The sequence below is a fragment of the Nelumbo lutea genome, chromosome 4 (genome assembly GCF_056320005.1).
Source record: "Nelumbo lutea isolate HS-2025 chromosome 4, American lotus-T2T, whole genome shotgun sequence".
Classification (NCBI taxonomy): domain Eukaryota; kingdom Viridiplantae; phylum Streptophyta; class Magnoliopsida; order Proteales; family Nelumbonaceae; genus Nelumbo; species Nelumbo lutea.
Window position 1 is genome coordinate 98,582,326 of NC_142687.1, and position 13,709 is coordinate 98,596,034.

Consider the following 13,709-nt stretch of genomic DNA (forward strand, 5'->3'; position numbering starts at 1 on the left):
AAACCATTCTGCTAATCTCTATGATGCCGGAACCCCAATCAAAAAGATCAGTTCCTCCAATCCAGAAGGAGAATTCTAAGCTTTTAACAAGATCAAGATAAAAATTACACAACTGCAATTTGATCAAATACAAGCTAAGCAAACCATCTATAATTTAATGATCAGGTCGATGAATAGCAACAGAAAAAAAGTTTCGCCGAAAACGCATACCTTGACCGTTAATTACACGTTAACACCGACTGGTCAATCGATGGGACGGCCGGAGACGATCGGGCGAACAATCGTTACAATGATTGTTGTATATGCTAAGGGTTTCTAGTCGAAGCAGGAACAGATCCTCAGGTCATCTTCTCGAACAGCCCTGGATAACACGCTCGCAGGTCGTCTTCTCCGGTAGAAGCGATTCTCGCTGAACTGGACAAATGCGGTTTCAGAAGGGGATTGGAAACCTTCTCACAATTGATTGTGCACCGTTTGAACCATATACGGCATGGACGATTCCTCAGAAGTTGCACCCTTCGTTTATTTCCCTGAAAATTCAAATACCAGTTTTTTATCGAATGCTAGAAACTGGACCAGGACGTGTTACTCAGAAACCTACGGATGAATCTTTTCGAACATGATCTTTGTGAATCGTTTCTGGCTTTCCTTCCCATTTCAGAGAGAAATCCTCTCTGTAAAACTGAATTGTAGAAATCTTTTCATTCATTTTAACAATTGCATTTCTGGGATTCTGAGAACGGTTCGCACCATCAACAGCTTCTCCGACATTGAGAACCATAGACCTCAGTTTTCCTTACAAGAGTGTGCTTCACTTTTGCAGCGTTTCAGTGATCTGAGAGATGTTAACAATGGAAAGTCACTTCATTCAATCCTCATCAAAAGCGGGCTACATCGAGATGTCTTTGTACAGAACAACATTCTCTGTTTTTATGCTGCTTGTGAGGAGCTGATGAATGCTCGTCTACTGTTTGACGAGATGCCAGAACCAAATTTGATTTCTTGGACAAGCATGATCTCAGCCTATGTACAATATGGTTACAACGACCTTGGTTTGCAGTTGTTTTCTCTTATGTGTCGTTCAGGGTTGTGCCCCAACGAGTTTGGGTACTCAGTGGCACTCAAGGCATGTGGAGTTACAGGCAATTTGCTGATGGGAAAAGTTCTTCATGGTCAAACACTGAAATCTGGCTTTGAACTGTGCTTCTTTTGTAATAGCTCTATTTTCAATATGTATGTAAAATCTTGGGAAGTGGATGATGCCCGTAAGCTCTTCAATGAAATCCCGCTGAACGAAAGATCCGAGGCCTTGTGGAATACATTGCTTGATTGTTGTGTTCAGGTATCAAAGGCTAAGGAAGCCATTAATTTTTTTCATCAGATGCTGCATTCTAATGTATCACCGACATGTTTTACTTATGCTATTCTTATTAAATCATGCACAGACTTGTGGAATTTCCACCTGGTTAAGTCTTTTCATGGCCGTACTGTTAAGGTAGGCTTAGATAACCATAATTTTGTTGGTGGAGCCCTTGTCGACACCTATTCCAAGTTGGGATTCCTGGAGGATGCCTACAAAGTGTTCCAGGAATTAGAAGAGAAGGACAATGTGGTCTGGAGTTCTTTGCTGGCCGGTTTCCATCAGAGTGGGGTTGCTGAACAAGGCCTGCAATTGTTTGGCCAATTTGTCTCGGAAGGTCATAAGTTGGACCCTTTTATCTTTGCTAATGCATTTAGTCTGTGTTCAAGTATAGAGGTTATGGCAGTTGGTTCGCAAGTGCATTGCAGTTTTATCAAGTCTGGCTTTGCAATGGATTCTTTTATTGGGAGTTCCCTCATCAATATGTATGTTGGTACAGGGATGGTTTGTCATGCTTACAAATGTTTTCTTGAGTTCAGGCATAAGAATGAGATATGCTTCAATGCCATGATTGCAGGTCTAACCTTTCATTCAGAAGATGGAAAAGCTCTAGAACTGTTCTGTAAGATGAGAGAGCTAGGACTGATACCAGGTCATTCCACAATTAGTTATGTTCTCAGAGCCTGTGCTAATCTGCATAAGTTGGAAGAAGGCAGAGCTGTCCATTCTCATATTGTTAAAACACTTGTTGATTCCTACTCTAACTTTGGCACTGGGAATGCTCTTATTGAGTTGTATGCTAAATGTGGAGTTGTTGAAGAAGCAATCATGGTGTTTAAAGAGATGGATGTGCCAAATGAGTTCTGCTGGACAACTATTATATCCAGTTACACTGAATCAGAGAGGTGGGAGGAAGCATTATTCTTATTTCTTGATATGATCTGCTCTTCTAAGTCTATAAAACCAAGTCAATTCACCTTGGTAGTTGTTCTTCAGGCTTGCACAAGACTCCCAGCACTGAACCAAGGGAAGCAGATCCATGGTTACATCATAAAAGCAGGATTCGAGTTGCATTCCTTTGTTGGAAGTGCTTTGATCAGCATGTATGGGATGAGTCCAATCAAGAGCGATATCTATGATGCTTCTCGAGTATTCTCTTCCATGACAGAACGAGATATTGTTTCCTGGAGTGCCATTATCACAGCATGGGAGCAACATGGATATGGTGAGGAAGCATTAAAGCTTTTCATAGAATTCCAACACACATCTATCCCTGTTGATGAATCTGTCCTCTCAAGCTGCCTTGCAGCTTGTGCTAGCTTAGTAGCATTGGAGAGCGGCAAGTGGATCCATTCTTGTATAATCAAAACCGGATTTGAATCCAATTTACATGTTGGATCTTCTATCATTGATATGTACTGCAAGTGTGGAAGCATTCTGGATGCAGTCAAGTTCTTTGATGGGATGGAAAGACACAATACTGTTTCTTGGACAGCAATGATAACTGGATATGCCCACCATGGATTTGGGAAGGAGGCTATTGAGCTGTTCAATGGAATGAAAGAAGCTGGGTTGGAACCTGATGGGGTCACTTTCATTGGGGTTCTTACTGCGTGCAGCTATGTTGGCCTTGTCAAAGAAGGTTGGCAATACTTTGAGTCCATGAGAAATAACTATGGGTTGGACATAACCATAAACCATTATGCCTGCATGGTTGACCTCCTTGGCCGAGCTGGTCAGGTGGATGAGGCAGAGGCTTTAATAAAAACAACGCCTTTTCAGTCAAAGACCCCACTGTGGAAGACACTGTTAGGTGCCTGCAATAAGCATGGAAATGTACAAGTAGGAAACAGAATAGCCAAAATTCTGGTAGAGTTGGAACTGGATGAACCTTCAACTTATGTTCTACTCTCAAACATGTATGCATCAGCCTCCATGTGGGATCATTCAATTGAGCTAAGAGACAGAATGAAGGGAGAACACATTAACAAGGATCCTGGATGTAGTTGGGTCCAAGTGGCAACTTAAAGTTTTGGAGGTTTATTTATTAATTTTGTACATTAAATACATCAAAGATCTCTTATTGATGGCTTGGTGCTCTCCTTTTCCCGTGTAAGAGGTACCACTTAGGTAAGCGGTGGTCAAACCTCTGAAGGTCCGAAAGATGGTTGTGGAGGTATGTTGGTTGCAGAGAGAGAGAGAGAGAGAGAATCTGAGACTCTGAGTCTCCTCTAGTCCTCTTGGTTAAGTGGTGTATATGGGTTTTGGGTCCCCATTTGGGCATAGGGCCCTTATTTATAATATTTCCCTTTATTATTTCTTTAACCATTATTTTAGAATGTTCTAGCAAGTTGGTGAAATGGGCTCTAATCAAATGGACCTTAAGTTGCACCAGTCCGGTTTGGTTTGAGATTATACTGGTCCAACTGGGTTTATGTTCTTTTATAAGTTCATGGTCTTACACCTTATTGGCTCAGCTTCAAAAACCATCCCAGCCCTTCTACTACTGAGCCTAATGGACACTTAAGAGACCATTCAGGAGGTACCTTCCAGCTTTGCAAGGTGAAGCCCCACCAATGTTTGTTGAAAATCCAACAATAACAAATGCACTGTTGTCCAGCCAATAAAGAAAAAGACGTTTAAGTGAAGTTTCTTCTTCAAAATAGCTTAATCATAGCTTCAGCCCTCCCAAATGGATCCATTACTGTAGTGGAATAAGAACAGAGGAGAGGTTCATGATATCTAAGGTAACATCCATACCGAACCAACTGGAAATAGGCCATGTTTGGTTCGCTGCCAGTGGCCTCATTCTTTTAATTCTTGCCGATTCTGAAAAAGAATGGGCAAGAATGAATGAGATGTAGGTGTTTGGTTACTCATTTCTTGCCGCAGGACTCATTCTTCCCAGAATGAAATTTGGATCTCAGCAAGGTAAACCCTCATCTCTCTCTCTCTCTCTCTGTAGGTAAACCCTCGTCCCTCTCTCTGTCTCTCGTAAACCCTCGTCCCTCTCTCTCTGCTGAGGTATCTCGATCTGTTGAAGTCTGTACAAGGTAAAACTAATTGACTCTCTCTCTCTCTGTACAAGGTAGCGGTGGGATCGATCTTGATCTGTTAAAGTCCTAAAGCTAAGATCGATCCAAAGAGCTCAAAACCAAGGTAAACTCTCTCTCTCTTCGTCTTCTTTTTCTTTCTCATCTTCTTCTTCTTCTTCTTCATCTCCTTCTCAAGTTGCGCACAGAAGATGGATACCTCCTCCTCCTCCTCCTTTTTCTTCTTCTTCTTACTTTGTTTTTTCCCCTTTTAGGTTGACCACCAATATCATCCCTATAAGCATTAAAAGAAAGCAGCATCCATTAAGGTATTTGATCAATTTTTGTCTCTTCATTATTTTCCTTATTGGTATTTGTGTGTTCAAATTAATATGGAATTTATATATTTTGTAAGTATAAATTGTTGTTATTTTCCTTATTGCTTTGCTGTTATTTTTCTGCCATTGTTTATCTTGATCTTATACTCTGCCCTCAGCATTAGATAGATAGAGTTACAAATTTGATGGGATCCTACATTACTTGGTCTGATAAAATTAAATAGTGAAATCCCTGTTAAGGATATTCTAGATTGGTAATTAATGGAAGCATGTTCGCCACATGAATCCTGTTTCACCATTCAGTTCTGTTCAGTGCCTTATCCTCCTTTTTCTGGGCTTGGGACCAGCTAAGCCATGTCCCATCTAAGTTACCGTTACTCTGTGGACGGGTATTTCTATCCATTCCCATGATATATACAACTATATAAAGGGGGCTGCACACACCCCAAGAAGTTCTCCCATAACTATTTTCTTCTCTTTTCTTTCCCTATTATTTTCTGCACTTTCTTCTACTCAAATTACTGTTTTTTATTGATTATTTGAACTACATACAAGACATCTTGGTACCAGAGCAGGTTTCACCTCCTTTTGCATATAAGACCCATATACTAAGATTAACAGTACTGTGTATGGGGATTTAAGAGACTGATGATTACTAGATCAAATCACCTGGTTTGTGAAGGATTTTGGAGAGTTTCTTATTGAAGATCTGTCTCCCAGAAGGACTTGAACTACAATTTAATTGGAGGTCAAGAACTTGTATTAGGATTGGTGATCAAGGACTTTTAAGTTTATTTTGATGCCCTTTATATTTGCAATAGATTTTGGGCATTTGGGGGCTGCTGGTAGGAGTGGCCCATGTTTCTTCTCTTCCTTTTGTGTAAGGGTTGGTGGAACCCTAGGAGATTACTGTAGCCTTGACTATAAGTCAAGAGAACTGATAATAGGAGACCCCTATTTGTGTAAAGGCATATATGGACTTGAATTTGAATCAATGATCCCCTTGGAACTGATTTGAAGCAGAATTTTGAAATCTGGGGTTGCTCCTTTTGGAATTGTAGAGAACCCTATCACCCACAGTGATTACAAGTAGACTCAATGAAACAAATTATTTAGAGAGGGCATAGAAAATCCATTCAAATGTACATAAGAGGACATGAAATATTGGGATACATTACTGGCAGTGTTGTTCAAATGTTTCACATGCTAAGTGGATAGAAGAGAATTACATGGTTATGTCATGGAGGCTAAACTCCATGTAACCACATATCAACAGGAAATGCTGGACGCTTGTGGATATTTGAATACTTGACAACCTGTGTTACTGAACAAGGTAGAACTACAGAATAGGGAACTCAAAATTCTAATATTTGAAGTTCTAATTTGGTCAACGATAATAGGAAAATTGATGTAATCAGGTTTACTTGGTGAGCTTCTGATAACAAACTAACATGAAACGCATCCCACTGGCAGTCAAAGTCATCTAAAAAGACACCTTAGCCTCTAAAAAGGGACAATATATAAAAAAGGCCATTACCTAATGTTTGTAAGAAATATCTAGGTTCTTGGGAAGGTGGAGTAGATGTGGACCTAACCTTTGTTTTTTTTCTTTTTTCTTTCTGCACAAAGTGGCTACTCTGAGGCTCAAACCTGTGTTCTCATACTTTTCACCCCGTGATTTACCATCACACCAAGAAATTGAGCCTAAAACCAAGACAAGATGTAGTTTACCAGAAAAAAGAAAAATTAGAAAAAAAATTGAAAGATTTTGAAACTTAACATATAGGTTGCATCTTTCATTCATTTTGACAAGTTGGACAACTAAAACACAATATGGAAGCCAGCCTTGGTCAATGCATGCAATTTGAGGAAACTGCACCTCATGAGTTACTGGTTTTATTTGTGTTCTCAGAAAGACCAGTTATGCAATTCCAAAATTTAAATCTCTTGAAAAATGAAAAATGTTCTCTTTCATTTGCATAAGATCATCCTCCATTCCACTCCCCTGAAGGGTCTTATTCACATGCCTTTCAAAACTGAACAATGAAGCAATTAAAATACATACATTCCATGATACAGAATGATACAATGTAACATGTGAAAAAAATATATGATACAATGCAATAGAATCAAAACAAAACTCAGTCTATGATACAAGGAATGGAATGATCATTGCCATGAATGTATCATAGGTAAGTGTTGCTGCTCCAGTATAGTGTGGATCTTTCTCCTTGAACTTTTCAGTCAAACCCTGAAGTTGAAAGAACAAGCGAGAAGTGTAAAGTTATGTCATTGAAAGAAAATTAAGGTATTTTTTTTTTCAGCAACCTCATAGAGAATAAAGAATTACAAAAGGAAGGAAGATCAAGACACACGCCTATCTAAGCAAACAGGATTCTACTGGACAAAAGAGATAATATATGATCAAATCTGCCATACAAGGAATCCCTCAAATACAATTTCCTGGTCATATGACATTCTGTTGATTACTACTTGATTATTAATGATGAAACATAATCCTAGAATATCAGTTAAAGGATAGACATGGAACAGCATTGAGATGTTTATACCCCTAGGAATAGGTAGAACCAAAGTAAACTTTGATTACTACTTGATTGACAATCTTGGCCCTTTGGGTTTAGGCGGAGTTTATAGAGGAGCAGCAGAGCATCCTTGGTCCGGGGTGGTAGTAGAAGAGGCTTCTTTTCTTTTCTTTTCCAAACCATCCTTGGTTTGGGATGGTGTATCTGAACAGAATAGGTACGTGTGATCCTTTGTACACCAAGGAACTGTACAAGGGAGAAGAGACCCATAAAATGCCAATCAGATTAACCAGTCAGTGCATACACCTCCCATTACAAGGTATGTAATATAAACAAACAAATCATAAATTATCAAAATATTTAAAACCTATGGTAGGGCATACCCTTAAACAATCTATGTATAGATAACCATGAACACAATGCAAGGTGCTTTTCAACCTATTTAGCATGACTTCCAACAGAATTTACTCTACCCTCAAAAGTTCATACATTTCCTTCAAACCATATACACTACAGTGCAAAAAAAAAAAAAAAAGGTTTGTAATCTCTTTCTTGAGTCCACAAAGGACACACCAGCACAGTCAATGTTCTCCAGTCCATACTAGGGGTGAGCATTTGGTTCATTGGATTAAAAACCAAGTGTGGGACATGCTAGTTCTAAGTGTGGGAGATGCAGTAATGCACAAGAGAGCTACTTTAATCATCTTTTTCACCGACTTTGGTTTTGAGTCACTATTTCTGATCCTGGTGTTGTTTCATTTAGTTGGAGAGCAGAGGCATGTTTTGAAGAAGGGTAAAGTTTTTATCCAGTTTAATGGCAACACTTGACCGGAAAATGAATTTTGTAAATTTTAGAGATACTTTAAGTAAAGTTTAAAAATTTAGGGATACATTAAGTTATTATTAGATGATTTAAAGGTACTTAAAGTAATTAACCCTTAACTCTAATTATTGAATGCATTGGCAACCTTGAAAACCATTACATATTGTACAAAATGCACCAATACATTACTTTTTTTTGGTAATAGTAGGAACTGAGCTCCACAGTTGACTGTGGCTAGATTTACCCAAATATATTGACTGAAAACCATTACTCCCAGGATTTTTTTTTTTTTTGCTCTTTTAGGCAATTCCCTGGGGAGCACTAAGAAAGAAATAAATATTTGCCATTCTTGCTGTTTATGTAACTTGTTCATACACTAATGACTGATGAATGGGTGATGGGTCCCTCTGTATTCATATAATGCACAGTGCTCTGGTTCTTGTCTGTCCTATTATTATATTTAGAGTAATATTTTGTTTATCTCCTTTTAGTGTCTAAATCATTAAGAGATGAAACACGCCATTATTTCATTCAGACAGCATCATAGAAGCCAGAACCAGTTCCAACAGATTCCAAAAATATACAAGCAGTATCAAACAAGGGATAAGATAGTGGAATCCAACTAGCAGCCTTTTATATGCAGATGCTTCGTTGAATCCATTGCTATGTCTTGAAGATTGGGGCATATGCTAGGGCAATCCTGTATGTGTTTCCATGGTCTCTTTAGTTGGTTTGTCATGGGTTATGTGGCATCTCTTTCTGGAAATGTGATAATTTTGAGAGAAGATCACCGTTTTATGTAAACTCAGAGTCCTTTCTCTATTATCAAGTTAAGTAATGGCAAAGGCGCCACTATGGTGATAGTACCTACTTTTGCCATGAATTTGACCGTCCATGCTGAAGCACGGTGCCATCTCAAGAAATGCATACTTAAACCTAATGCTAAAAGATCCAATGGAAAATGGCTTGTTTTACTCCACTATGTTTATGACACAAAGGCCAAAGGTTCAGGTCCTGAATTGAGAATTAAGAAATGTAAAACCTAAAAATTGAAACCACAAATCCCAAACATGAATTGAAATTAACAAACATCATTGACATTTTTTCCAGAAAGAATAGAGACATAAACAGCTTTCTCTTCCATATATAATTACACACACAGATATATATATATATATATTCTTGAATATAGAATATTACTAATACTGAAAAGCGGAACTGAGATACTAATACTCCTTTGTTATTGACAGCCAAGAAACCATCTAGCCAAACTAACATCTACTCCAATGAAAATAAACTTCTGAAAGAAATATGAAAGGGAAAATAAAATAAATACAGTAAACATGTGATCTCTTAACTTTACAGAAGAACCCTTCAGATCAAACGCTTGCTTTAGGATTGAAGTTTTTGAAACTCCCTCTACAAAACTCAGATTCCTGGTACAGGTAGAACTCTTGAAGGAACTGGCGCAGGCATCAGCCATAGCAACATCCTGATCAGAGCTATTGGGTAGCCCATTCTCTTTCGTAGAAACTCTCTCTGAGCTATGCTCCAAAGCGGTAGCTATATTTTGTAGAATCCAATCATGAACTTGTGCTGCTGGCACAGGGACAGCAGGCATGTCTGGATCAGAATTTGCAAAAAAGGGTGCGGCCTGGCTCAATGGAATTCCTTCAGACCCCTTTTCACCAAACTGAATGAGGAACCCAAGATGTTCAAACCTTTCTGAGGTCAATACCTACATAAAGAGTTCATTATCGATTTAGGAGCAAGCTCATGAAGATATTAAGATGCATCTCTCAATAACAAACAAGACAATACATAAATAGGCTTAAAAGCAAAATAGTTGTTTTCTCCCATTTAAGCACCCATTTGTACCAACTCAAGGTCAGATCCTTGGTCAACAAGATGATCTCACCACCTTGTCTTATGGTTGAAGGCATGAGCTTCAGATTCCAGGGAATGTGGCCTCTTGCTAAAGCTCTTGTCAGCCTAGCATTAGTGAGGAAAGAGACATACTTCAGCCACTGTCCCCCAAAGAATTTGATAATATGCTGTGAGACTTGAATGGAAAAAATTGTCTATCAACAAGCTGGTATCTGATTCTTCAATCTATGATGCCCAGATAGGTGTATAAGGATGCCATATTGTCTCTTATACTCAAATTTTAAGTGTAAATTTTGTAGGTTCATTGTTGATATGAAACATTTGGGGATGATCATGTTCCCCACCCACCCAATCCCCTCTAGGCTGTATACCACCTAATGTGTTGCAGCTTTCTTCCAGGAATAATTTTGTTGTCCATTTGAGCCTCCCAAGTTCTCAAGTCAAAACTAAGTTTGCCCAGAACCAGAAGAAAGAGCTTAGATTGGATGAACTGTAAGTTCTCAGATATTATTATCAGGCCTTATCCAGAATCCACCTGTAATTAATACTGTTCTGAAAGCTTGGGCCAAATTTGGGGGATGATGTGATTAGAAATTGTTAAGGATTTCGGATCTTCACCCAACTCCTTTGAGAAAAATATAAAGGGTGGAGGTATCCCTTCTACAGCACACCAACAATTCTGAAATAAATGAGATTCTTGGGTCCTCCAAATCTTTTTGGTGAACATATCGCGAACTAGTAAACTGCATAGCTTGTCCATGTTATGAAGATTGGGTCCCACCATGGAATCGGTCTCCATCTTATTGGAGGTATCCCTTCTACAGCACACCAACAATTCTGAAATAAATGAGATTCTTGGGTCCTCCAAATCTTTTTGGTGAACATCTTGCGAACTAGTAAACTGCATAGCTTGTCCATGTTATGAAGATTGGGTCCCACCATGGAATCGGTCTCCATCTTATTGGCGTTTAGCTTAAATTTTCCTTGACACTATAATTTTCCTTTTGTCGTAGACATGGGGTGGTGTAAATTCATTTCATGCTGCTGTGGTTTAGTCATCCAAGTTAAATTCATTTCATGCTGGCACGACCCAGCACGACCCATATATATTGTTTATATATCTATGTATATAATATTTATATATTTTATATATTTATGTATGTAATATATTATATAAATTATAATTATATAATAATAATGTATATAATATATTAATAAAAATTATAAAATAAACAATTGTTTTCAATTTTATTATACTAATTTATTTAATTATTGCATATATAAGCAATTGCATACATCAAAATTCATATAAAATTAAAAATTTAAGTTTTTCAATATTTTTTTTAAATAAATAGCTTTGGCCCAGTCCATGGCCCGGCCTGGCCCAAGGCTTGGCCCACGGGCCAACCTGGCCCGTGGCACAGCACGGGCTTGGGCTGTGGGACGTGGGACGTGCCGGGCCGACCCCCCAAGTTATTCTAGGGGAGGGTCACACAACACAACCCGCACTTTACGTGGACCCGACATGGCACATTTTACACCTCTAACCTTTATATTATTATTTTGATTAATAAAAAAATGAATGAGAATGAAATTTATAACCAAACAGGTTACAAATTTTACTCTCATTCTTGCCGTAAAAAAATCATTTTTTGGGAAAAAAGTGTTTGGTTCGTAGCAATATTTTCTCATTCTTCCCATTTTTATTCATTTTTTATCCTTCTTGTAATTTCATCTTGGGTAAAAATGAGAAAGAATGAGAATTGAACCAAACATGGCCTAAAAGACCCAAATCTAGATTGAATAAATAAAGAGATGTAAATGGGTCAGACAGAGACATGTTCTACTTAGCTAAATCCATGTCCACTCTATGTCTTGTATCTGATTACTGATTATTTGGATTTTGTTGTGCTTCTTTAAATTTTGGTCTGTTAGCATGGTGATTGCTCGTCACGGATTCGAGTCGAGTCAAGCCGAGCCGAGTACGAGGCTCGAGTCAAAAACTTGTAAGTTCAAGCTCGACTTGAGAAAAAATGTTTTATAAAAATAAAAAGGGTAAATTACAAAGACCCCCCTGTACTACAAAGAACCCCCTATACTTTATTTTGCAACAAAGACCCCCCCTTACTATGTCCGTGAGACAAAGACCCCCTTCCATTAGCTTTCCATTGAAATTCGCTGTTGCAATATTTTTTAATCCCCATACTACCCTTGTTACCCCAACCTCACGATACACGAACAACGGTGGTACCTCAGATTCCTTCATATTTCTCTCTCCCCCGAATTCTCTTCTTCCCCTTTCCCTTTCTCTTCTCTTTCATTAATGCCCAGGCTGCTTTCAACAACAGCAGCCCAATTCCAGGACCCTGAGCAAGAAGGCGATTCTCCTGTGACTGAAGTTGAGGTAGTGATCTGCTGTCACCAACCGTTTCCCATCAGCAAAGTTGACGCCTGGGGCTGGAAGGCCAATTCCAGGACCGTGATCTGCTGTCACCATCCTGGAACCTGGAAGGCCACCCAAGATGGACAAGGCTGCTATATTGAGTGATGCTGTTCGAATGGTTACTCAGTTGCGAAGTGAAGCCCAGAAGCTGAAGGAATCAAATGAGAGCCTACTGGAGAAGATCAAAGAGCTGAAGGTAAGCCTGGGGTTCAATTTGCTATTTCAATACCTCTTGTCATTACATTAAGGATGTGTTTTGTTTAGCACCCAATACTTTCCAAATTTGCAATTTTCCTGTTGGCTCCTGAACCTTATTTGGTTTGGTGAATTTAAATTTGCTGATATTTCCAATATACTGGGTGACATTATACTAAATTTTTGTTTTTTGTTACACATTGTTGCTTTTTAATTTGGTAGGCTGAGAAGAATGAACTTGGTGAGGAGAAACAAAGGCTGAAGACACAGAAATTAAGAGAAGCTGGAACAGCAAGTAAAAAATCTGAGTGCTCCACCAAGCTTTCTACCTCACCCTACGACTATCCTAGCTGCATTTACTGCCCAAGGCCAAGCTGCTGGTAACAAGCTGATGCCGTTCATTGACTGCCCAGGGGTTGCAATGTGGCAATTCATGCCACCCGCTGCAGTTGATACCTCACAAGATCATGTTCTCCGGCTCCCAGTTGCTTAAGATCTGTCTGCTTTCAATTTCCTGGAGAAATGTTCAATTATTCTTCCGTCTTTATTCCCACTACGTCAGTTTTGGTTAGATCTTGGAAGTCTGAATGACGTAGAATATTAGGCGGGTGATTACACACTGGAATTTGTGAACTTCCATTTTATCGTTGCTTCGTAATTGTAAAATTTCAATAATCAAATCTGGTAATTTATTTGAATTTCTGTCACATTCTAGTCCTCATCGTGTATTTTTTGTTAAACGCCTAATGTTAATTTTGTATAGCCTGTGAATGTGCAGAACCCGCGGAAGGAGTAACTTCAGTTGTGGTATGCATAAGAAATAGTAAAAATAAGAAGATATAAGAACAACTAAGACCTGGGATGCTAGGTAGAGAACTTCATCTCCTAGTCCTTACTCCTTAGGTACACTAAAGAAGATGGTGATAAAACGTCGCAGCTAGAAGAATTTAGCTCTGAAGGAAATATGAAATTGTGGAGAACTTAGATTTGGTGGTCATCGCTGTGGACTGCAATGCTTTTGATCGCTGCAAATCCATACATCCCCACTTCTATTTCCTCACTACCCCAGCCCCAGGCGTCGACTTTGC

The 13,709-nt window shown here is 38.8% G+C and overlaps 1 protein-coding gene across 7 annotated transcripts; it reads left to right on the top strand.

Annotated features, from left to right (window-relative positions):
- The first annotated feature begins 5 nt into the window (after positions 1–5).
- LOC148862123 (pentatricopeptide repeat-containing protein At2g40720-like) lies at positions 6–13,328 on the top strand. 7 transcript variants are annotated; one of them, XM_088984396.1, is made up of 5 exons: positions 6–4,291; positions 4,453–4,519; positions 4,668–4,721; positions 11,919–12,622; positions 12,844–13,328. In XM_088984396.1, exon 1 carries the CDS (start codon positions 620–622, stop codon positions 3,386–3,388), a length of 2,769 nt encoding a protein of 922 aa, XP_088840522.1. In that variant the 5' UTR covers positions 6–619; the 3' UTR covers positions 3,389–4,291; positions 4,453–4,519; positions 4,668–4,721; positions 11,919–12,622; positions 12,844–13,328. The 7 variants fall into 7 exon arrangements, with proteins under 7 accessions (XP_088840522.1, XP_088840524.1, XP_088840525.1 ...); XM_088984398.1 differs by having other exon boundaries at positions 32–4,291; positions 12,332–12,622; XM_088984399.1 differs by having other exon boundaries at positions 32–3,490.
- The last annotated feature ends 381 nt before the right edge of the window (positions 13,329–13,709 follow it).